The sequence below is a fragment of the Pieris brassicae genome, chromosome 8 (assembly GCF_905147105.1).
Source record: "Pieris brassicae chromosome 8, ilPieBrab1.1, whole genome shotgun sequence".
NCBI classification, from domain to species: Eukaryota; Metazoa; Arthropoda; class Insecta; order Lepidoptera; family Pieridae; genus Pieris; species Pieris brassicae.
This window is the reverse complement of record NC_059672.1, coordinates 13,421,925-13,446,874: the sequence shown is the minus strand read 5'-3', so window position 1 is coordinate 13,446,874 and position 24,950 is coordinate 13,421,925. Positions and strand designations below refer to the sequence as shown.

The 24,950-nt window shown below is 31.0% G+C and overlaps 2 protein-coding genes across 4 annotated transcripts in view; one reads left to right on the top strand and one right to left on the bottom strand.

The window, feature by feature from the left end:
* Window positions 1-16,256, bottom strand: part of LOC123712730 (protein I'm not dead yet-like) — a 24,134-nt gene extending 7,878 nt beyond the window's left edge. Inside the window, exons 1-4 of the mRNA XM_045665956.1 lie at window positions 16,103-16,256; window positions 814-908; window positions 574-733; window positions 61-326 (exon numbers count right to left, since the gene is read on the bottom strand). Coding sequence (XP_045521912.1) covers window positions 61-326; window positions 574-733; window positions 814-854 — 467 coding nt within the window. The 5' untranslated portion in view covers window positions 855-908; window positions 16,103-16,256. The remainder of the gene's footprint in view (window positions 1-60; window positions 327-573; window positions 734-813; window positions 909-16,102) is intronic.
* On the top strand, window positions 1,201-24,950 carry LOC123712731 (GPI transamidase component PIG-S). 3 transcript variants are annotated; one of them, XM_045665959.1, is made up of 12 exons: window positions 1,209-1,378; window positions 11,755-11,909; window positions 18,624-18,714; window positions 19,438-19,577; window positions 19,886-20,095; window positions 20,402-20,596; window positions 21,700-21,800; window positions 21,959-22,136; window positions 22,876-23,048; window positions 23,428-23,569; window positions 24,266-24,470; window positions 24,802-24,950. In XM_045665959.1, the coding sequence occupies exons 3-12, from the start codon at window positions 18,635-18,637 to the stop codon at window positions 24,911-24,913; spliced, it is 1,536 nt and encodes a 511-aa protein (XP_045521915.1). In that variant the 5' UTR covers window positions 1,209-1,378; window positions 11,755-11,909; window positions 18,624-18,634; the 3' UTR covers window positions 24,914-24,950. The 3 variants fall into 3 exon arrangements, with proteins under 3 accessions (XP_045521913.1, XP_045521915.1, XP_045521914.1); XM_045665957.1 differs by lacking the exon at window positions 11,755-11,909 and having other exon boundaries at window positions 1,201-1,378; XM_045665958.1 differs by lacking the exons at window positions 1,209-1,378; window positions 11,755-11,909 and adding an exon at window positions 16,289-16,371.

Sequence of the window (24,950 nt, the reverse complement as noted above, 5' to 3'; positions counted from 1 at the left end):
CTAAATGTAATTAATTGATAAATGGTGTGTAGCGTTTTTAATAGAATACCTTAGCCATACCTTCTATGTGAACATCCAACCACTTGAACAGTCCACAAAGCCACTCTCTTAGGAAGCTTTGAATGCTGAACACCAGCAGCAATCATCAGACCTCCCATGAACATCATATTAGTTTCCTTCATATATGCTGCACAGGTTTTGTCAGAGTCCAGAATGCCCAGAGTTGGAAACATGACAATTGGAAGCATAGAGGTGACAGGTAGAGGCAGAAGTTCAAGGACCCAGTAGGTAGCCATTATGAGGACTACATACATACATTTGTAGGCCTAAAACATATATAGCTTATTTAATATTAGGTATACATAGTTATCAAAGTGTCACAGACAGTTTTTCTATGAAATAAGAAATTAGTTGATAAGGATTAATTTGGCCCTTCTAAATCACAAGAACTTGGCTACTCATACACCATTATTTATTTGTTTTTGGACAGAAATGCAGGCTGACTCAAAATGTTTCTTCTTCAATAACAGGAAGATTATTTCATACTTTAATAATATTTAAATGCTACCATACCTTAACAGATTCTGAGTCGGCATTTAATATTGGTATTGGTAGTAGTATTAATGGGGTAATAACAACAATCAGGGCCTTCCAGTAAATTGAAATAAACAAACTTATTCTTTGCCATAGTGTTGCACTAGTTCTTCCTTTTGAGAAATAATACGTAGTACTCCTGAAAGAAAACGATTAAGTATTAATTTCAAATACTATATTTAGTTTCTTATAACATATATGTAATGTTATAGAATTTACCGGCCGTCGTCTCCAATCCCATTTTCGACTGCACTAGACATGTTTATAAATAGTCAATTTTGTATATGTTCTGTCTACCACATTCTCCAGCAGATCTAAAAATACGACACAAACAATAAATATTACACAAAATACATTTTCAATTGAAATGAAATAAAATAGTGTTCTTATGAACAAACATATTTTAAAAATAGCGGTATCCGAACTTCAAATCTTCTCAGATCAGATGACATTTACTTTAAATATAACTACTGTCAGGTGTCAGTGATGAGTCAACTGCTAGTTGACAGCTTCTTTTTTTATCCTTGAAAAATATTGTTTGCGCAAATGAGATTCTAACCTTACTTGTGATAAATATCGCGCGTTGATAGCTGACACTTGACAAAACATTAGCGATAACGATTTGACAGTGAGTGTAACCAAAACAAAACAATACCTTATAATTCAAGAAAGCTATTCAGTTTTAAATTTGTGTTTTTTTTTATTTACTTAATGTACAAGGTTTAATATATGTTCAAAATATAGTTGAAAATGTGCAGACATGAAAATAAATCCGACAATGAAGGTACGTCTAATATTCTCGTAAACATTTAATGTTTAAAGAATTTTTGGAGTATTTAGTGTTTTTTGATGTAAATTTTACTTAAATTATTACTATTAGGTATAAAACAACTTTTATGTCTATATTCTAACTTTAACGGAACTATTAATAATAGATACGCCCTCAGAGTATTTTGGAGGTTAATGATCATACCTAATATTACTAATATTTCTGCATCTCATATTTGGTTTTGTAACTTATTAGCATATGACAAAATAATTTATTATGATTTGATTAACCTACAAGCACATGCTTACAACAACATTAACAATCAGTCTTTAGATGTAAAATTGTTGTGTGACTATCTGAGCATTGTTAACTAAGCTTAAACAATTATATTTTCTAAGACTCCTGTATGTTATTAATTATACAGATGGAAATCATTAAACTGGTTATGTTAAAGCTTGAACCACACTTGAATAATACTTATTTGCTTAATTGAAAGAGATAAACATAATATTTATTTTGTTTATGTCTTGACGATGCAATGCATCTTGACTATTGGGATTATTGAAAAAGATTTTTTTCATAACTTTAATTTATTTTTTAATAGTTCTACTTAATAATAATAATGAAACATTTACATTGGACACAAATCCATAGAATGTTACTCATGTTTATAATACATATACACACATATAAGTAACAATCTGACTCTGTAACTGTATTGTGAGCTATGTTTATTATATTCCTTTAGAATACTACTGTCGGATGTTCTTAGAGGTTTTACAAGTATGGATGCAACAGTATTTCACCTTTAGGATCATTTAATTTTAGGTTTAAAATTTGGTTCAAGCCTTGTCATATTTAATAATATTTTTTCAATGTGTAACTAGGGTGTGGCAAACAGTATTGTAGTTTGCTACAAAAATACTACTTATTATTTGTTTACCCTTATTTTTAATGTCCATAATTTTTACTTCCAAAATTAAAAACTATTGGATCATATGAAAAAGTGCATTTTAAAAGTCTGCTCTTTGGACATTGTTATTTAATGAAGTCCTTGAATTAACTATCATTAAAGACTTTATAAACACAGCACTTAGATGAGAATTTATTGCAGTGTCAATATTCATTACGTAAAGTATGCGTACATTTGCAGCTTCGTACGTCATATGGGTCGTAATGAAGCCATAATGTTTTTAGTTTGTTCTATGATAACTATACTTTATTTTGCTTTAAGAAATAAGACGTTTGGTATTGCCAAGTTTGCGGTAATCTTACATATAATTATAATATTCGCTTATATGCATTTTCGGTATTACAAACACAAATCATGGAATTTACTCTTTCAATCAAGTCGAGTTTAAACTTGAAATAGCCAATTGCCAAATACACTACAATATATTTTCATCCCACCTATATCTTCACTTAAAATATTGTCAGTCAAAATCGATAACATACTAAAATTGTATACAGTTTTATAAATAAAGTTAGTCACGTTTGTATTGTCATTTGCACGTGCAAGGTTACGATCTTAAAGTAATAATGTTTATCAAAAACTTTGGTCCCCCAAATTATCATGAATTCAAGTATAAATTTGCTGATATACAGTGTAATTAACAGATTACAAACAAAGTATTCCCAAGCAAATCCATATGGTATGAACATTTCTTATAAATCGGTTGAACTGTAAATGCGTTACAAGTAAGTATGTTCCGTATTTATAGTTAAGAGCAATGGAAGTTTTATTGTATTAAAAAAATCTGCTCGCGCATACTTAATGACATTACGTCATTTATTATTTTATGCTTCCTCAATAAATTTTCCCGATTAAATGCGTTTTAATAAATTATTTGTAGTCAAAGTTTACAGAAATATTAAAAACGGCGCTATATCCTCATGTAGTTATAGCCATGCAGTTTGAATTAGTCAAACGACGTAAAGCCTATTCAGGAATATATATATATATATATATATATATATATTATAATCATATTACTCGTGTAAAGCATAATTTTGTGCGAATATTTCTTTAAAACTATCATTTACTATGTTCGATACCTAAAATGGGTGTGGCATATCTTGTTACGCACTTGTTATACGACGACCTATAAACTAATTAAGTATATAATACCCAAATTGAACTATTTAACACGCACGTGTGGTATTTACATACAATATGGTATATTAGCATACGACCTGTTGTAATACGTACGTCTTTACTTCTTAGTAGAATATAATTTTTGTAAACTGTAAAGTCATTATACCGTCTTGCCTAATGTCTAAATCAATAAATCGAGATTAATAAATGACAGGAAGTATATATATCAAAAGAATAAAATCGAAATTTAAAAAACAAAATATTTATATATTATAATGTATTGTATGGTGGATGTGTGCCAGTGGCATTGAACTATTTAATCATGAATTTGATATTTTCTACATTATGTAAAATGTCACTTTTCTATTGCGTCGCAATCTTTATTAATATATTTTTGTATTGGGCAATCGTAATCATCTAGTAAAGCGTATATTAAAATTTCGGGAAACGTAAATAGATTCCAGAAACTACTATTATTCACAATGCACATACATAACTTAGACACAGTGCCCTCTGTAGCTATCTAGTATATTATTAATACGCGTCATGGATTTCAAAATTTCATAGACTTATGATATTAAGAATGAAGTAACAGATTAAATCATATTTTTCTGCTAATTTCGTAAAAACTGCTTATACTCATTGTAGGTAATACAAGCTTCAATGTGATTGAATTCCCATGATACTTATTGTCAACATTACTATTGTTTGAACGATTCTCAATCCAGTATATCATTTTACATGCCTTTGTCCTACATAATATGATACATTCTTAGAAATTACGCATTACGCAATCAAGTAGTCTCTTTTATTAATGCGCTAATTATATTATAATAATATTTTTGTAATTAGCTACTATTGGTTGAACCTTCGGGCTAAGACTATTATTACTAAGAGACTGAATGAAACTACCGAGCTTATATACGCATAATCATATTCGGTAAACATTCTGTTCTTTCAGTGCTTGCCACACAAGGTCATAAGCGTCACAAAAGTAAACGGCGGAAAAAATTACAAATACAACATTATTATTAATTAAACCAACTTAAAAACATTCTCAATTTTGTTTTATTCGTATATTATTAGCAAATTTCATGACCAATATTATATGAATACATTTTTATTGATAAATGCGGATTTTACCTTTAATGTCCTTGTTTTTCTTGGATATATAAATTATTGTATATTGAAAATTGATGTTAAAATCTTCACTTAGCGGTAGGATCACAATTCATTAATTCGTGATATGTCATTTTACACCTTCACAGATCCTATCGCCAATTTTAACATAAGATTTAAATACTATTTCCTTGTATTAAATTTTATGGATCAGGTTTTATTATGCAGTTTTTGCTGTAATTTGCTCGCTGGTATAATGAGCTATTTGACAAGTTTTTAAAAACAAATTATTTATTACTGACTATAGAACAGACCCTGTCAAAACGCTTCTTTGTATAAAATGGCGTTGCAGTCCCTATCACGTATCTTGTAAACAATTTAAAAAACTTTAAGTTAAATTTTCTTTGATCAACTTATGATTATTTACAAGTTATTTTACGAAAAAAACGTTTTAATGCCGTGTTTTAAATATATTAATTTAAGTAGCACTAAATTTTTCATATTATTATATGGCGTAAAATTAAAACAGCTAATATTGTACATAAGCAAGTATACGATATATCGGGCGATACTTCGTATTGTGTTTTGTTTTCGTGGACTGTTGAACATGTTTCATTAAATAAATGTTTACACGTTTAGAAATGCTGCATTAGCGTATTTGACGTATTTTTTATCATAAGGAGAAACTTATAATACCAGCATTATTCTCAGACTCATTTTTTATCTATCTTTATTGTTCCTAATCTTTATACATCATTATTCATATTTAAATAGAAATCTTGTTAACACTTAGTTTATTAAAGAATTATTTTTTTTATTTTATTAACCTACATAGATAATACTATAATGAACTTCTAATAAGATACTTATTAAGTGTAACGCAGAAGGAAATATCTTTTGTTTTAAATTTATTTATTTTTGATAATTACAAAATATTACGTACTAATGGTTAAATTATGAATTAATAGCTTTATAACTTATGAATATTAGAATGTTTTTTAATTACATTTTAAATGTTACAATGTATATTTTTAATCTGTAGCAGTGTAGTGAAGCATTTTCCTTTTGTCAAGAATCTCAAAAAAATGCGTGACGTAATACTTGAACACTCCCTTATCTAGTCTACGTAAATACTTATTTTGTTAATTATTATTTGAAACGAAAAGAAAAATTGGCCGCCATTTAAACAATCCACGCAAGACATTTATACCAGTTCCTCTGTTTTCTAAATAAATAAAGTGTAAAAAAGTCAATATCATCAACGTCGGAAGAAACACTTGCGTAACTATGACGCGTTTGGGGGTCAGTATAGGGGGGTGTGGTGCGTCAATATAAAGATATTTCTATCGCAGTAGCTTCGCTGGAATATACACAGGCGTAGCAAGGGCAGACAAACAAAAATAATCCACAGTTGATCAGATTCTTAACGCCGCCGCCAAACACTTTCGTTATTTCTCTGTTCTTTTTCAAGGTATATTTTTTTTAAAGCCAGTTTTTTAAATTACATATAAGAAATACAACCATGTTTAATGCAAAAAAGGAGAAATTATTTCTTAAGTGAAGAGTTATGCATATAATGTATGTATGTATGATCGTCTGCTTGTATGCGTGCGCTTTAGGCAAACTTTAAAGATCATTGGCGCCAAATTATAAAAATCCCAGAATTTTTCACTGGGGTCACTAGGAGCAGAATATTTAATTTTTAAATGGTAGGCTTACATCCTAAATATTGAGCATATTTAACCAACCCGTATCACCTCGACGTCCGGCGTTCCACAACTGAGTGGTTTTAAAGCAGTTTCAGCCGTGCAGCACCACTATGAGGAACCAGCTGCCCACTGAAGTATTTCTGTACCAATTCAACTAAGGGTCCTTCAAAAAAAGAGCGTACCAATTCTAAAAAGGCAATGCACTTGCGAGCCTTCTAGCAATGTGCAGCGGTGTCACTTAACATCAGGTGAGCACCTGTTATTTAAAAAAGGCAAGTAATTTAAAAGTTGAACTTATTTTACAAGGTCAGAATCCTAAGTCACAAGAATTCATGTATTCCTGCATCAAAATACTTCTCCATTATACTTAAAAAAGTTTATCTACGTTTTGTTTAGTCTCTGATAGCACTTATTTGAATTAGAACACCTTAATCCTAAATAGAGCTCGGCGATGTCTATCCCAAATCACCTGTCATGTAGTAAAAATCCATACCGGTTTGTGTATTATATTAAATGCCTTAATTTTAATGCACTTGCGTCGGAAGGTTGCCGACCTGTCAATGACCATTTGCAAGTATTGACTCGAAATGTAAGGTTTAAGGTTTCCATTTAAACTCTCTAATAATCAGAATAAAGAAAATAAGCGGTTGACACTTGATGTGGATTTTGTGTTGATACATAGGAAAGTTATCTTTTAGGTTAATAAAGAATATATAAGTATTTCAATTTCCAAACGTTTTGTGTAACTACGTCACTTTAAATTAATGAACTATATTGTTTGTTGGCCGTTTTTTTTTAAATTTAAAATAGCAAAGTAATAAAAATGGCTTGTATTTTCTGTCATATATTGGTCTGTCGTTTTCAGCGTGAATACGTATTGTATGAAAGTCATGCTACATTAATGTGTGGGTTATCTGTATTTCTCCGTCCGTGTGGTTGCATATATTTATGAATACCACGTAATTCAATTACACCCATGAACTAAGATCCATTTCTTGCAACTATAATGGTTATTAGATAAGGTCATAGAATGTTTCGTTACATTTTCAAACTAAACCGGAATTCCCTATACGGAAAACAGGAAGTCAACCGAGGTTAAATATCCAATATGAAATTGTATTATTTATAATATTGTAGTTAAAACTTGTAATAAGTAGATCGAATAGAATATATAGACTACGAAGCCGACTAAAAGCAAGCAAGAATATTGGTTGGTAACTATCGGTTTTCTTCTGTATTTCATGACACATTGCAATTCCCTAATTCTACGTAATTATTAGCCATTTTAAGCTTTATTAGCCATTTCAAGCTTGCTTGGTATGGCGTATACACAGCTTATCATAAATTTAAATCAATAACAATCCAACTTAGAAAGATTTTCAAAATTCGAATAAAAAGCTCGTTTAAGCATGTCCGGAAACATTTATAGATATTTTTCGTACACGTTACGAGGTTTTCAATCATAAATTTGTTGTATAAACCTTGTGATTTTCATTCACGTCAACGATTTATCTGATATACCACAAATATCCCAGGCTGGGTATTACGCACCAACCTTGATTTCCATGAGATATTTCTGGATGGATCGGATCTGGCGCCTGCCGACCGAAAATACGATTTTTTCAAGTTCGCATCGACTTTATCATGACGTCAAGAAAATATTTATTTTATTGCTTTTAATGTACTGAACATATATTCCTATAACAGTGCGGAAAAAACTTTCTTACACACGACTTGTTATTAATAATATAATAGCGTAAAATCTTAGGAAATAAGTGCAGAAATACTACATGAATAAAACATTAATGTACCGTATTATATAGGTGATATTCTCCTATAGTCTATATATACCAGAACAAAAAGCGGAAGGTATACAAAAAATATTTACTTTTATTTTGCTCATCAAATATATAACTATTATAATCCAATTTTATAAATCCGGGAGTATTTTTGGATTTTCATACCTAAAGCCGAAGTACGGAAGTCGTGGCATCATTTAGATGTTGGATAAACAGAACACCAGCAAGTTGCCAGCAAATTTCAAGTGTTTTTGCCTCATGAGAAAGTTTTCCCAAGAAATTGCAATTTATCACAATTTCCTCACCGTGTTGCCGACCTATTGCTGAACGAAAATAGTATAATTTTGGACTGCCGCCAAGTATGTATCAAATATTTTGATCGACCCCTGACATCGAGTTTATTTTTTAATTGTGTAAAGCCAGTTAGGCGCCGAAAATTCATTCTTGAACGTAACTAAATGAAGTTTATAACAATTGTATAATGTGAATGATGAATATATGCAATGTTTCGAGTAAGTTGCTTCACATTAATATTTTTCATTGAAAGAATGTAATTTGAGTAAAGCAAGTGGCTGACTTTTTTTTTTTTTTTTGAGTTTATTGTCAGTTATTCTGGTCCGTTCTACGCCCTTGATTTGAGAACTGCTAGTTAATATAAATTTAGAACTTACACGTACATTAAGTTATCTATGTAATTAAACGATATTATGGTTTTGATTTTGGAATTTTTGTGTCGTTTTTGAGATACGGCAGTCATTAGCGCTATGTCCCGATTCATAATTTTACCTTTAGTACACTATGTGTATATGTGTTTTGTACATTATATTTCATAAAACAAAACATTTAAATAAAACATAGAACAATGTTTTATTTTAAGGATTCTATGATGAATTTCAAACCGAATAGTTCATATATTCTTATTATTTTAGGATAAGTATTATACAGGCTGGTCCAACTAGTGACGTCAATAATTTTTTTTTGATTCCTCACACCTGGTGGTGTACGAAAATAACGAAAACGAAAAAGTAACGTAATATTGGTTATAATTATGGGAATGCTGAGAAATTACGCTACATTCTTCGAATAATTAGCTTTTTATTAGTTGTCGTGATTAAAATGATCATCTACATATATCTTTGCACAATATTGCATAATCGTTAATAATGCAACTGCTAATTAGACATTAGCAGTAATTACTTATGTAATTTTCTGCTCTGGTTTTCCTATTTTGTGTATCATAAAATAAATATTTACAGTAGATTTCTTAATATTGGATATAAGATAACGTTCATGCTACTGGACCATATTCATACTTCTCTCATGAATAGCTACTTCTTGGTACATTCGGCTGGCGCCGCTCTAGGCAAAGTTTCACTTTTAAACATAGATTTTATTGAGTAAATTTTAACTAAAAATTAATATTTCTACTAGAATATTTGTGTAAATATAATGTTAAAGAAACAAATACGTTTAAATGCCCTATATATATCTCATGCTGCCTACTCCATACTGACAAAGTTTTGGTTGTCAGCGACTTTCGAAAATAAATTTATTCATATAAACTAATTATAATAATACAGTGGCGCTATAACCCTATCTGGTAGATATCAACCGCAGATTGCATGCGTTTCTAGATTTTTATTTAATAGACAAGTAGGTGATCAGCCGCCTGTGTCTGACGCAGAGCTTTTGGTTTGAGATATGTCAGTTTTCTCACGATGTTCGCCTCTACTATAAAAGCGAATGTTATTTACGCACATAGAAATAAACTTCCTTTGGTGATTTGACTGCTCGTCCTTAGGGATGAGGGTTGCTCGTTTAGAGTACAAGGCCAAAACTGACAAAGTATTAATTTGTGAATATATTTTAGGATTTTTTGATTTAATATTCGGGGATTAATAATAATTAAAGTACCTATACAGTAATAACATGTAACTCTTGTACCATTTAGTCCATACAAGGAAAAAATAATTTAAAAAAAAGTGCGCTATTATTGTCGTTATAAAATTGAGAGGACAAGATGTTAATCACCGGTCATTATAAAATAAAATAAAAATTAGGATAATTGTTTTCACGTGATTTTGTTTTTAGAAGATTAATGATTAATATGCGCCAAATATTGATGACCCCATAGCAATATCGATTTAATAATGAATGAAAGCGATAGCTGTGATTATGTAGCCAGTAGCAGAATATTATATTCGTTTATAATATACAACTTGCCACATTTAATGATATTTTTGAAGTGAAACTTCTTTATCGACGTTGGAAAAAAATTTACCGTCACATTTTTCGGTTACGCGCTATCTTTTTCTTGTCCCTACCACGGTTGATTCGAAGAGATTCGAAGCTATTAATAACAAAAATATATAATAACGATAACAACTTTAACTTTATTTAAGTAAAGTAGATAATTTTTCCAAAAATAAGGTCATTAAGAAGTTTCACTTCTTACGTGTGTGCACTAGTACACGCACACATTTTTTTTATTACGCGTACTGTTACTTTATACAGACGAAAAGTTATTAATTTAACTTTTCATTGACTACAGTTAGGGCTCTAAACCAGTAAAACAATTATGGGTGGTTTTCTTATTTATTCTTTTTCTATAATAAGTGCATTTAACAAGACGTGTATTATGTAAATAAATTATTGGTTCTACGCTTACGTATATTGTCCTTTGTTTGTAATCAATAAAACTCTTTGCACTTAAATGTTGTGTATAACCTTTAAATCAAGAGAAATTTGAAAATCGAAACATATTAATTAAAGGTTTTTAATAATATTTAATATTGTATGTTTGTGTTTCACAGTTCTGCGTATCTTAGTTACATTTCCTCCTTTGTCTGAATGTATATTTTCGGATACTATAGTATCAAAGTTCGTGCAGTGTACTGACTCATTGATTCTTTGTTTACATTCACTATAGATTGGGGTTGATATTAAAACCTCGTTTTACTTGAGTGAAACGTTTTTCTATGAAAAGTAAACTTGGAAATAATTTTTGTAACCATCTCGCTGGTAGGAATATTGAATTTCATTTTAAAAAGGAATTGAATGTCTAAAATAAACAATATAGTACTTCAATTAAAAGATCACTGACCTAGTTATAAAACAATTCAGTACCACCAAGATTTTAATAAAACGTAGACATGCGCGTACGCAAACAGATGGTCGCAGTCATTGTTTAATTTAGCTCTACAAACAAGTGTCCACACAATGTATAAAATGGTACAACATCTTTTTGATCTATTGTTTTAATGGACGTAAGGAGATTAAAAACTAAATATAATGAATTAGGTACATATATGATACGTAAAAATATTTTATTTAATTAATTTGTGCTGCACACATCGGTATCTATGTACGTACTCTACCGAACAACGCTTGTCTAGTCCCTTTTTTAAGTGACAAAAAATGTTACGAGGTTATAAAAATGCAATATCTTACTATACGTTGTAGATGTTAATGCAAATGAGCTGCACGTGTTAATGTTATTATTAATATATTTGTTTTTGTACTAAAAAATAATTGTCATTTTCGAAATTAACTTTTAAAAAGTTTTTGCTGACCGTGTTTCACTTTTTGGTAACTAACATGTTCTTGACTTCATTATCACCTACGTAATAGAAGTCCGACCAAATATCTGAAAATATTTGTTCGTTACAGGTTGAAGGCTGCTACAGTGCTAATTTAACGAATAAATTAAACCGGATCGAACTTAAATCAATTAGCATGACTGACGACGTATTTTGGTGTGGTGGTGTTTGTGTGTTTGGTATTAGCAATGAAAATTTACATTGACTGACAGCACAGAGTGACAAGTACACATTTTTATCTATTTAAAGATTTGCCTTGAAACTTGCCTGCAAGGAAATTCGTCAAATTAAAAATATACTTTTTATTGAAGCATTGTTTCCGTTGAGATTGTACAACCACTTGACAGTACACCACTATCAATAAAAACATATGAAATGTCATTAGCTATTATGTAGAATGCTATATTATTTTCCTTGCACAGTTTCTGGTAAATATTTTAGTACATCACATAGAACATTTTATAGAAATGTTTCTACATTAGCTCAAGGCCCTGACCTTGATTAAAAATAAAATAATATTTGGTCTAATGTATTATATAAGCTAGTGATTTTGTATGAAAAAAAAATAATAATTTGCAAGGCGATCAGTCGAGGGACAATAAAACTTTTCCGGTTGTTTCCAAAACATTATATGAAGTATCTGTAGCTGTTTATTCCTGATATCTGGAGCAAGTCTCGAGCGAATTGACCTATTTAATGGTGTTTGTTTTGTTTGTTGCCAAATAACCAAGTTTTTCACGTGGTTGTTTACGTGGGTACAATAACATACCTATTGTTTTTTTTTGCAAAAAGGAGTTTATAAATTGACCTTGATGACTTATCGTCGTCGGATTTTGAACTAGATTTTTTATGACACTTACGTATGTTAGATCTAAAAATAGGAATTAGTGTCGTGTGTTTATGGTATTGTAGGATAAGTACCGACTATTATATTTTAATGTTAAAAAGATAAACTTATAATAATCCATTAGCATAATCTTAGCATAATCCCTTTACGCTTTGTTAGTTATTGTTTTTAATATTATATTGTATTGTAACAAAAATAAAGTACTCATTTAAAATTGAATTTTGTGGGAAGATTAAGTAAATAAATTGTTGTAAGTGAAACTAATTTTATCAAGGAAAAACGAATATCGTTTATTTATTTATTAAGGAGAAACAAATGGATACATCACATTAATAGGAACTAAAAAAGAAATCTTAAGATAGAGTACTTGATGTATTCTGGAACAGTTAAAAAAAAAACAAGTATCAAGCACGACGGTAAACTAGTAAGTAAAACAATAATTAAGGGATCACACATAAGAAGGCGACAGAAATACGAATAATTATAATAAAAATTGCAAGGGCTAAGAAGAGTTTAATTTGTATTCTATAGGAGGACCTCTTCAGTCTCTTCTCTACGGTCGGTATTTTTGCGTCTGTCAATTGAAAATTTAGACTGTGATTTTTAGTTAATCGAAATCGATGCATTGTTTGGAATTTAATAACAAGTGCATTAATTTTATGTTCGTTTCTTTTACTCTACGTCGAAATTAATAATTGTACGAAAAAAAGCAATTATTAATAATAGTTCCTTAAGTAAATCTTGAAAAGTTGATTGTTATACAAAGGATTGTCGCAAGGCCAGCTTCATGGTCATCTGGCTATTGATTCATTAACACGGGATATTAAACAAAAATAGAAAATCGTATTTTTTTATTCAGATTGCCTACATATATATTTTCTGTTGCTTTGGCGTAAAGATCTGTTAAATATTTTGTGTAATTAGTTTTCTCAGCCAACCTTTTAAATCATAATAATAATTACGCTCGATAGGTCACCTGGGCATAACGGGAATAAGATTGATATCATTACCTCCGTATGAATGGATTTCCATAGATATTCATCTATTTTAAAAGTTTATGTTAAATAATAATGCATATAAGGATATTAAATCTTTTGCAGAAGGAATTTACGTACATCTTAGTTTGTAAACATCCTCGACTGTGTTGAGGAAGAAAATTATATTTATTAAATATTATAGTTATGGCGTGACGATAAAACTATGACGAATGAGTAATTTCATGCGGCTTTACATTTATTTTAATCAATTACTTGCTGTTAGAACTGAATTTAATCGTGAATTTTGCATTTAGGAATATTCTGAATATTAGTCTCGACATTATTCTATATAGAAATTACTAGACGTAGTTGCTAGTTAATCTACTATATGTCTATATATTTTATTCAATTACGCTTAATACAATTTTCTTTCTATGGAAAACTGTACGCATTGTAAAAGTTCTTCACACTCACAAAATTACCTTCTCCTTCTCCTTCTGGACCAAGATGATGTTGCATGTATTTATTCATCTCGTAGATGGATCTATCCATAATATGTAGATCATCTTATAAAAAGGAAATATTATCCGGAGAAATTACGTCACTGGCTTCTTTGGGGCGGTAACGGTTCATGCTCTATTGAGAATTTCTATTTGAAACTTACAGTTCGTATTACGTAACTCAATAAATATGGATTGCATCAAAGGCAAGGCGACAATGTCAAGGGTAATTTCAGACGCATTTTAATGCTCCATCATCGGATTGGAACTATCGTTTATACGCACTTATATGAAGCTAATAAGATCAATATTGCCAAGTAATTATCATTTAATTATAAGTCTGGCAATAACTAAGCCAGATACATGTAACATATTGCTTTGAATAATGGTCGGTAGTTGGTCCTGAATAATTAAGAAACATATTCCTAAAATTTGCTTTACTAACAGTTGTCGTATTTATTTATTAAGAAGAAGCCGTTAGAAACGCAATTTACTTTAATACAACATAATATACTGAGAAAGCAATAATTATTGTTTAAATTATTTACGTGCGAATTTGAATTTTGGTTCGATTTATGATTTACATTTGTATATTTTTAATTAATTACTTTTTATATATAGTTTCTTAGGATTTCAGACGGTTTTATCGTCGACGCCAGAGAGTTACTTACACTTACTTCAGTTAGGTTAAACTATATTATGAGTAATTGCCTCAAACCTGAATGAATATAGCCATGGCTCCAGTCATTAGTATAAGAAAGTCATTTTCTTCAAGTGAAATCTCGACATATAATTTGACCAGTTATTGCTTCTTTTATAGCTATTTTAATTGTTATTACGCCTTATTCATAAACATTCTATAATAAACTTATGTACAAGTATTAGCCATAAAAAACATTTTCTAACAAACACTATAGTGATGTAACAATACTCAAAATGTTTACAAAGTTAACAAAGACGTATAGTCCTCACTCTTTTATTTAGTAATTTCATGTTTAGTGTACGCACTAACCTCTTGTTTTTTTTACCTGGACCTAATCAAGTTATTTATCAACAAAAACCTTTTTCAAACTGTAAACATACACCTAATATGCAATTGCTGACCTAATGCAGACATGTTATGTATACTCTAGGCCAGTATACCGCTTCTCATTGACACAAAAACTAAGCTTAAAATTGTTTTGTTTTAGTAGAACATCTTATGCAGGTCTGAACAAACGTCGATTGACTATTTGACCATCGAATTGATGGACTACTACTAGGTAGAATTATTTATCAGTCCCCAATTTAACATACACGTTCTATTATTAACACTGGCAAGAAAAATATAAACATAAGTTAATTTCTAGGTGGTACGCTGTGGTAACTAATGTTTTATATTAAAAAAAAATATTTAAAATAAAACATGTACTGAGACAATTTGATTAATACTTCAAGCCGTCTTAAAACGCTGTCGGTTGTGTAGCCTCCACAGAAAAACAATAAAGTAATTCATTAAAATCTCATTTAATAATATAACAAAAGTAAAATAAAATTTTAAATACAAATTCTCTTTTTAATTATGCATCACTCTGGTTTTAAGTCCTGTGTTCTTGATTAACTTTTTATTATCAGATGATGCATTAGACATATTATCATTCGCTATTTCTGGAGGGCTTTCAATAGAAGCGAGAGAGATGTTATTAAGGTGAAAATTACTAAGTAAACGTGTACGGAAGCGAATCGACCAGAATTGTTTAAGTGTTGAAAAACTTAATGCTCGGTGTTATATATATTTCACAATAATAAATGTGCAACTTCACGTTTTTAGTTTTCAGCAAAGAAGTGTTTCCAGATTCAAAGTTAATCAAAATTTTTGTTATAAATTAAGTTTGTGTTTTAAAACGATAACGTTTTCTATGGGAAGGATAATGTTATCAACAAAACTTTATAGGTTTTTTATAGTGCCCACAACGTGACCCGAATATTTTTGGTTGATAAGAACACAATGTCGAATTTGCATTCCAATTTTGTTGCATTTACAGTAAAGGAAAAATTTAAGAGTTTTTACTAATAAAAAAATTCCCAAAACAATTTTTAATTTAAATAACTCACCAAACAAAGTTGATTTTGCGGCTTCCACTACACAAAACTTACACTAACGGACTAAAGTCTTCGCGTACGTATGAGGTCTACACTCTACGCGCGCCGAATGTTGACTGATCACTGAGGCAAACTGGCGTATGGCTTACGGTTACCTTTTTTATTTTTTTTTAATGCATGGGCAAAGGGCATACAGCCGCAGCTAGGCACGCGTCACTTTGGGTGCAAGTTCCGCGTTATACGGATATTTTGAGAACCAGTTTCACACGTGATGGCTAGGGGTATGTATTTGTTTACTTATTTTATGTTTGGGTCATCGACGTGTTTCGGTTTTAGCGATGTTTCACGTGATTGTCAGTCTGTTTAATCAGCAATTGCTAATTAGCAATTAAGATATGGGGTCGTAGTCTTTATCTAATTTGGAGTTGTATTTATTTAGCTTAAAATGATTGAAGAATTTTTGTCATAAGGTAAATTTGAAACCCATAGAACTTCCTAGTACGATAATTTAAAATACGTATAATCCTGTAAAGTTTAAATAATTTAGGAACGATGCAAGTTTGCCCACAAATGCTTTCTTGTTACTGAATATAATATAATACTAGCGTTTCGTTGTAGGCACGCCGACATTGACGATATAATATAATCGTAAGATCGGGGCTCGTAATAACTGACCAATCACAGCGCCTAACTCCTCACTCTTCAACACACCATACAAACATTTCAACGTTAATGAGTTTTTGTAAAAAGTATAATTATTAATTATTATCATTTATATTTCGGTTTTAATTCATATAACTGAAATATTGCGTATCATTTTTGGTGAAAAGGGCATAAATGTAAGTGGCGAGAGCGTTAGTAAAGTTGGAAAATTTCTTTATTCTACTAGAGAGCCATTTTGTAAATTTCAGACAAATAAAACTATCGAATCTGTATGGAATTTTAATGTTTTATAAAAAAGTATGTATGTTTTTTCCGCAAATATAATAATAATTATATTAGGACATACGGCTTTTAAATAAGAGTTTACGTAATCGGAATAATATTATCTACATGAATATTAAAATTTAAGACAAATATACCGTTTAAATCGTTGGTTTTAATGATCTTAATTATGCTATTATTTATGACCCGTTATTTAGGTTATTATTACTCACACAAAAGTATGATTTTTAACTTCATGTTATTAAGACATAAGGACAAGATTTATAAGTGGCAATTATTGCTAAGTCCCTCCTATACCCTCATATGTCCAAAATGTATTGGACTTTGACTAAGTCTGATTTTTTCACCCTAAGTGTCTGGTACTGAAAATTAATTATGTTTTTATAAGGCATTCCTTATGATGTGCGACATACGTTTGGGTACTGCCATCTAAAATATCACAGATAATTAAAAGGCGTTTATTCTAACGACGTAGTAGAACTATTAAAGTATATCGAATGTCATTTTGCGTTGTAATCTCCGTTACATATTGTTCTTAATTAACACTCGCCTAGATGCTTGACTTATGGCCTCTGCCACATTCCGTCATTTACGCCTTGTTCATTGAGTAAAAGGTAGGTAGGTATGATGGATATGTATCACGAACATCGTGTTTATTATTTCAGTTTGTTAATATAAAAATACTTTTGCGGTTTTGCTATAGAGAGTGACAGACTGATTGCGTTTATTTAAGTTAAATAGAACACGGTACTGTATTTAAAAATTCCCAATAACAGCACCTCAATATAATTTTTATAAAATAATTAATACATTATGTACAAAAAAATGAATATGTTTAAAAAGATCGATGTAAAAATAAAAGTATTATACCTACTTCTATCTAGAATAGCTAAGCGAGACCTCAATACGAGGTCCTCGGAGCATTTACTACACAAAGTACTTCGCGAGAAAATTATAGGTGCAATTTACAATCACATTGCGCTTTGAACTCGACATTATAAACTTGAAAAATCTTATCAACTCTGAATCAAATGCAGTAATCAAAACTATAATTAAGTAAATTCATTGTACGATTTTTATACGCCTATAATATTTAGGTGTCCGAATCAGCCTCACATTGGCTACAATAATATCGGCTCCAAGACAGGCAGCCTAAGTGCCGATTTCCAGTAATTTGCTAATGCATGATCAAACAAATATATTATACGAAGCTATTAATTATTACGAATATATTATGTTAGCGTTATTTTAATATTGAATGATACATTTTTTACTTAAAGTAAGTATAAAAGAAAACCACCTAACCGTCTTCCCCTAGCAGTTCAGTATTGATCCATTGCGTCCCTCTTTTTGTACCCTCGATCTTAGTAACCCCAAAGACTGTGAAATAAATTGCCTGCCTGTACGAAAAAGTATGTGCTATCTTCGTCAATATACCACGATATTATTACGTACAGCCGAGTTCTCCGTACATTTAAGTGTTAGCACGTAACATATATATGTTTATGTCCATGTTTTCTTCCGCGTAGTATTATTTTATCATCTAACATCTCATATACGTTCATTAGAAATTTTATGTTTTTTTCAGAATGGAGTCGTATGTGGGCGAGCGCTTCATTTGTCGGCGTATTGATTGTCATCGGTGTACCTTTGTGGTGGAAAACAACCGAAGTGTTTCGGTATGTCTTCTTTTAGATGTATTACGCGTAGAATTAACTATCATTAGTCATAGCGTTTTCAATTTGTTTATAACAAACATGTCAACTTGATGTCTCTCTGTCTCTAACTGACAACGATTGCTATAAAGCACTCGAAACGTATAATTATGTAATGAGTTCTCGTCTATATATTTTAAAGAAATTTTATGTAAATAAATATTGTTTTCAGCATTATAAAAATAAGTGGCTTGACGTGTTCCTATGTTTTACATACCATATCTAGACTGAACTAATATGTCTACCTATAGCCATACATAATTATACAATTATGTATTTATGTTATAACGACTTATGTAAATGCATAATGTGACGGGATGCGCAGGGGTTATCATAACGATAGTCCGGTGCGTCCGGAAACTTGCAAGGTCACATATGTATTTGGTTTCTAATGTCAGTTTTGTGTGTCTTTCATTATTTAAATCTATATATATGTACAGCAAAGAAGGTCGAAAATAATGTCCAAAAAGATGTATGTAGTATAAATAATTCGATTGGATACAATTACTTGGAATAAAAGTAACGCCCATACTCGTCAAGAATAAGTAATTTAATTGACAAACCTATAGATTATATCAAGCATGATTCTTAATTAGAACCTCTATAATAGTGTAGTTGATTTTTAAAAACATCTCCAGCAAGTGTGTGACTTCAGATGTTTGTTATTATAAATACATTAATCTTCAGGGTATCGCTTCCATACGATAAAATAAATTCATTTGACTTGGAGGCCCACTACATTACAACGGACCTTGTGGTACTCGCAAACGATGATCAAACTGCGGTGACAGTGGCTGAAGAGATTCAGATGACATTTTCACAGTCAGGTATATTGTATGTACATTGTAATATACCCAACAACTAATCCATAGTTGGTTACTCTGATTTTGGATTGGAAAGCATAGACGACTGTTCACCTACTTGTATACTCGCCAAATAAGTACGATTGCAAAATTCTTAATCGCCAATCATCTTATAGGCCGGCAAAGTACTTAGAAACATGCTGGTGTTGCGAGTGTCCATTGGTGGTTGTAAACACTTAACTTTAAGTTATCTGCTCGTTTGCTTTCAGTCCCATAAAAAATCTGTCTGAAATGTATTTATGACGGTCTTTACGAAGAAAAAAAAATTTCAGATGTAATAAAGCTGAGAATCATTAAGTTAATCATCTCAGACACACTTCGTCAAACCTTGGATACGGTGATTGATGAACAAGAAGCGCTAGAAGCAATAGCTGCCACTTTCACCCAGAAACATAATACGTTATATGTAGTGCAGAGGGCGCCACTTTTTCAAGACGTTTGGGTGGGGACGGAGAGAGTTGTATTCTTCCGAGACGGGAAAGGTACTTTATATTATTTTAAATTTCTGTCTACTAAGAAATAGTAACTGCAACAGTTCTATTAAAGCGTTGTAGGTACATAACAAATAATAAATAAAAATAGCATATGTTCGAGTCGTATAAGTATACGACCTCCGATGGAGTGAAGGCCTCCTCCAAATTCTTCCATTTCTCCAACTTCGCTACTATTTTCTTTCGCCGCTGTTGCTTTTTTCATATTATTATTTCCAGGTCTCCGATGGACGTCCTCTTCTTTTTCTTGAACAAAGAAATCCCACGACGAATCTCAAGTGTAACTTAAATTTGCAGCATCATCAACTCTAGCATCCGCTATAGAAAAATGGATCTACGAGCCATCAGTCCTCCAAGGTGCCAGATCGGAATCGGCAGATGCGGCGAGACATGTTCGATTACCAAGTAGTGACTATCACGTGGTGCTGTCAGTTGTTAATCCAAAACCACATTTGCTGAAAGTGGAGTTTGATGCGGCAGAGGCAGTAGAAGGTAAGTTTTTAAAGTACAGAAGTCGAACAGCGAATGTGTACTACCATCATAATATTCGTCCTGTTTTATTTTATAATTACTGTTAGAGGTGAATAATATAGTGCATGCTTAGGTTAAGATTTAGATTAAGTTTTTATGTCTAGTCTCTGAGGTGTGGTCTCAGTTGGCGTTTAATGTCCTGTGGTGTGCCACAGAACGTATGTGACGTGATCCTTGTCATTTTGGTTTCCTGAGGAAATAGTGAATTCTCTCACAGAGACACAGTTTAAATATGCACAGCCATACTAATATTAGGTTTACTTTGACAGGAATGTGAATTTCACTCAAAAGATTAATACAATTTATTATATATAATTAAGTATAATACATTTTTATTGATAAAAGTAACGACTAGCGATTCTTTAAAAAAATATTTTTATGACACAATTTTTGCTTAAATGTTATTATAATATAAAACCAATGGCGCTACAATACTTGGATTCTTTGCCTGGAATTTCTGTATCTGTTTCTTTGATTATTTCTCTATAAGTAATGAACCATCTGTGCTTGACCGTGTTTGACTTTGACAAATTGTAATTCTCGCTTTTTTTCACCGTAAGAGCAAGTATAAATTGCGCATTTAGATCGAAAGAATGAGACTAGGCTATTTTTGCGGCTTGAAATTATTTTTGAATTTTCTATAATCATTCAAGAATATATCTAACGAGAGTATACATGTATAGAGATATATGTATAAGTGACAAAAAGCTAGTGTTTTACTGTTTTGATCGTTCTGTAATGACCAATTTTCTAACTAGATGGCGCTGTTATCGGAACTATTAATAGAACCGTGTTACTGCTATAACTTTTTAAGCCCGAATGAATTACAAAACCAAAAATGGTAATTAATTCTGTTATAACGTCAAACAGCCCGAGCTTAAAATTTTCAAATAAAGAAATATCCTAGTCCGTAATTATGAATTGTAATTAATTTTCAACATTTGATGTAAAACAAAATATTGTTGCTTGATATTGCTTATAGTATGGCCTCAGTACTCAGGAGTGCACAACGAAACACTAAAGCCAATACAGTCCTAACACATTATATATTATTCTTTTTTTAGATTATATAGGTTCCTTTGTGGACGAGTTAAGTGAACTTCATAACTTCACACTCAAGTCCCAATGGCTGTATTTGCTGGACTTTGATTTTCAACCTAGAAAGGTATTGTAGACCTTGCTTTTTTTCGAATCCCTGTCATATACATTTGTATTGTCTGATATTTATATAATTTTAAATGTAGGTTACATCTCATTTGCCTCGCATTTAGTCAAGCTATGAATGTATTTACTTACTAATTTTATTAATATATTTGACCACAGGTAATAGATAATACAAAAGTCGGATATCACTACGCAATTCGTCATGAAAGACTACACTTGCTTTTAACCAAATTGGAAGAAAGGGCCGCGACTCATGTGTCTGAGTTGCCGACAGTTAACCTAGCCTTATATGTTACTCAGTGTGATATGTCGCCGGCTTATATCTACGATACCAATAGTGAGTCCCTATATCTATGATACCAATATCTAAAAAAAAATCGAACGTGATCGTGAACACAAAAAACTTTCCTTAAACAATTAGGTAACAATTTTTTATTTGAGATTCGTTTGCTAATATTTGTTCATATAATAAAGTAACTATGCGTATAGTGATTTATTCGAATGAACTTTTATAAAAATTTCATCATATGTCCAGCTAAAATAATCATTTTCATCAAATACAAACATACAATGAAATTTGTATATCCTGAAGATGTTTGGCAACATCCATCATTAATCAGTTCTTAAAACAAATTTAAAATAAAATACTTCATTAATTTAATATGTTTAAAAGGGGAAAAGATGCAAAATTGCTAATCTCTACAATATTCAATTAATTATTTAGACCAGAAAGTGGAGTCACGAGTCCAAGCTTTCATGTCACCGAAATGGAAAATTTACATCCATCATTAATCAGTTCTTAAAACAAATTTAAAATAAAGTACTTCATTAATTTAATATGTTTAAAAGGGGAAAAGATGCAAAATTGCAAATCTCTACAATAGTCAATTAATTATTTAGACCAGAAAGTGGAGTCACGAGTCCAAGCTTTCATGTCACCGAAATGGAAAATTTACATCCATCATTAATCAGTTCTTAAAACAAATTTAAAATAAAGTACTTCATTAATTTAATATGTTTAAAAGGGGAAAAGATGCAAAATTGCAAATCTCTACAATAGTCAATTAATTATTTAGACCAGAAAGTGGAGTCACGAGTCCAAGCTTTCATGTCACCGAAATGGGGTGGCGTGGTATTGGGTACACCCACAGTAGACGAATGTGCAGAGGGCATACACCGACCTAAGGTCACACAGATCATGGGCACGTTTTTGGCACATCTTAGAAAACTTATTGGAATCACTCATAAGGTTAGTAAACTGTGTTAAACCTTATAAAATAGAATCATGAACGGACGATTACGATAACTATATAGACAAAGCCAACTAGTGAAACCCAAAAATATATTTCGCCAAAAAAAGATTCCAGGCCCTGTGCATGCCCTCCTTGTTACAAAGTCCTCCGAAGCGTGTTATACTCAAGAAACCAAAGTGAAATAAGGCAGAATTCTGAAAAAAGAAAAAGAGTCTTCTTTGCGTCTATTTTGATTTTAAGTTCACAGTTAGAGAATTTGGTATATTAAATGAATCAAAGCCACGAGGGAATTAATTTGTATTACAAACTAATACACGATAGCGGTATTTAATTCATAATTAAACACCAATCTTTGATCAATATTTTATTCCCTAGAAATCAATACAAAATGGTCACTTAGAAGCGCTCCGTTCGGTGGCGCCCAGGCGTTGGGAGGTCGATTCTCTTCTACGAATAAGGACCCTAGAGCAAGTCACCTCGGCTGAGACAAGCTTGAAGTCATTGGCTAAGTTGTTAGGTAAATAATTACTTTTTATCATTTGACAGTGGTCTGTAGAAACAAATCAACGTTTATATTTTAATTTTTTTTTAACACACTAATATTGTAAAGAGGAAAGATTGGATTGGTTGCATAGGATAGGCTACAAAACCACAGAACCTATTTAAAAAATTATTTCGCAATTAGAAACAACATTATCCCTGGTGAACAAAGGCAGTAGAATATAATTATTATAGTTATGTAAAAATAACTAGATACTTTTTTCATGTTAACATGTGGAATATCAAACTCATTTACGTGACTGATATACAAGGCAACATCAAGTACCTATATTTTTTTTTATTCAATCAAACGACAGAACATACGATTCAAAACTTATCATGGAATTGATGATTTTGCCTCTTTGTTTTGTCTATAGCAGACTTTATTGAGTGTTTTAAATATGGAAAGTCTGCCAAGAGCGTTAAACATTATAAAAATGTTAATGTTTGCTAAATACCTGTACTCTATACGTGCCATGACGGGATAGTTTCTAATATCTTAAATGTAAAAATAATATTTTTCTCAAAATGGCGACCCTAGTTAATTTATTATGGATATCGAAAAACAAATTAAAAAAAATTAAGTTTTTTTTCACAGTTCTTATGTTCTGCAAGCTTGTAAATTAATTTAATTTTTTTTAACTGTAAACATTATACAATATTTCCATTTTAGGTGAAATATCAAACATAGTGATAAACGAAGAAGTAGGTACCTCAATTAACATAGCCGTACAGAACATTCAAAATGCCAAGAACTTAATGTTATCTGGACACCTTTTGGAGGCCTATAGGGCTTCGCAGACGGCTTTTATTGCGGCTGAAACAGCTTTTATGGACCCCAGTCTTTTGGCCCTGCTGTATTTCCCTGATGATCAGAAGTAAGTCTAGAACATTGTTATCTAAAGTATTTTTGTTGAGTTTGATCTAAACGTACGAGAAATGTGAAATAAAAATCTTCTTTATTTTACTTTCTAGGACTTAATATGTATTGTCTTTAACTTCACTGGTATTGTATTTTGATATAGAGTTATAAAATACAATTGACAAAATAGTAGTAAGTTAAAATGAAAAGAAAAACAAAGCGATGGTGTCTTTGTCTGTGGTCTGTCAAGATTATTATAAATCTGTGTAAGATTTTACTTTTAAAACGTAACGTAACGTTTTACTATTCTAGTCTTATTTTCTACATTTACTTTTTTATTATTTCAGGTACGCAATTTACATTCCTCTGTTCTTACCTATTATGTTCCCTGTGATTCTATCTTTGAAGAATTTGATACTTTGGTTCAGAGGAAAACTACCAAAAGAGAAAGTTGAGTGATGGACATCCCAAAGTTCAAATATATAATTTATTTATA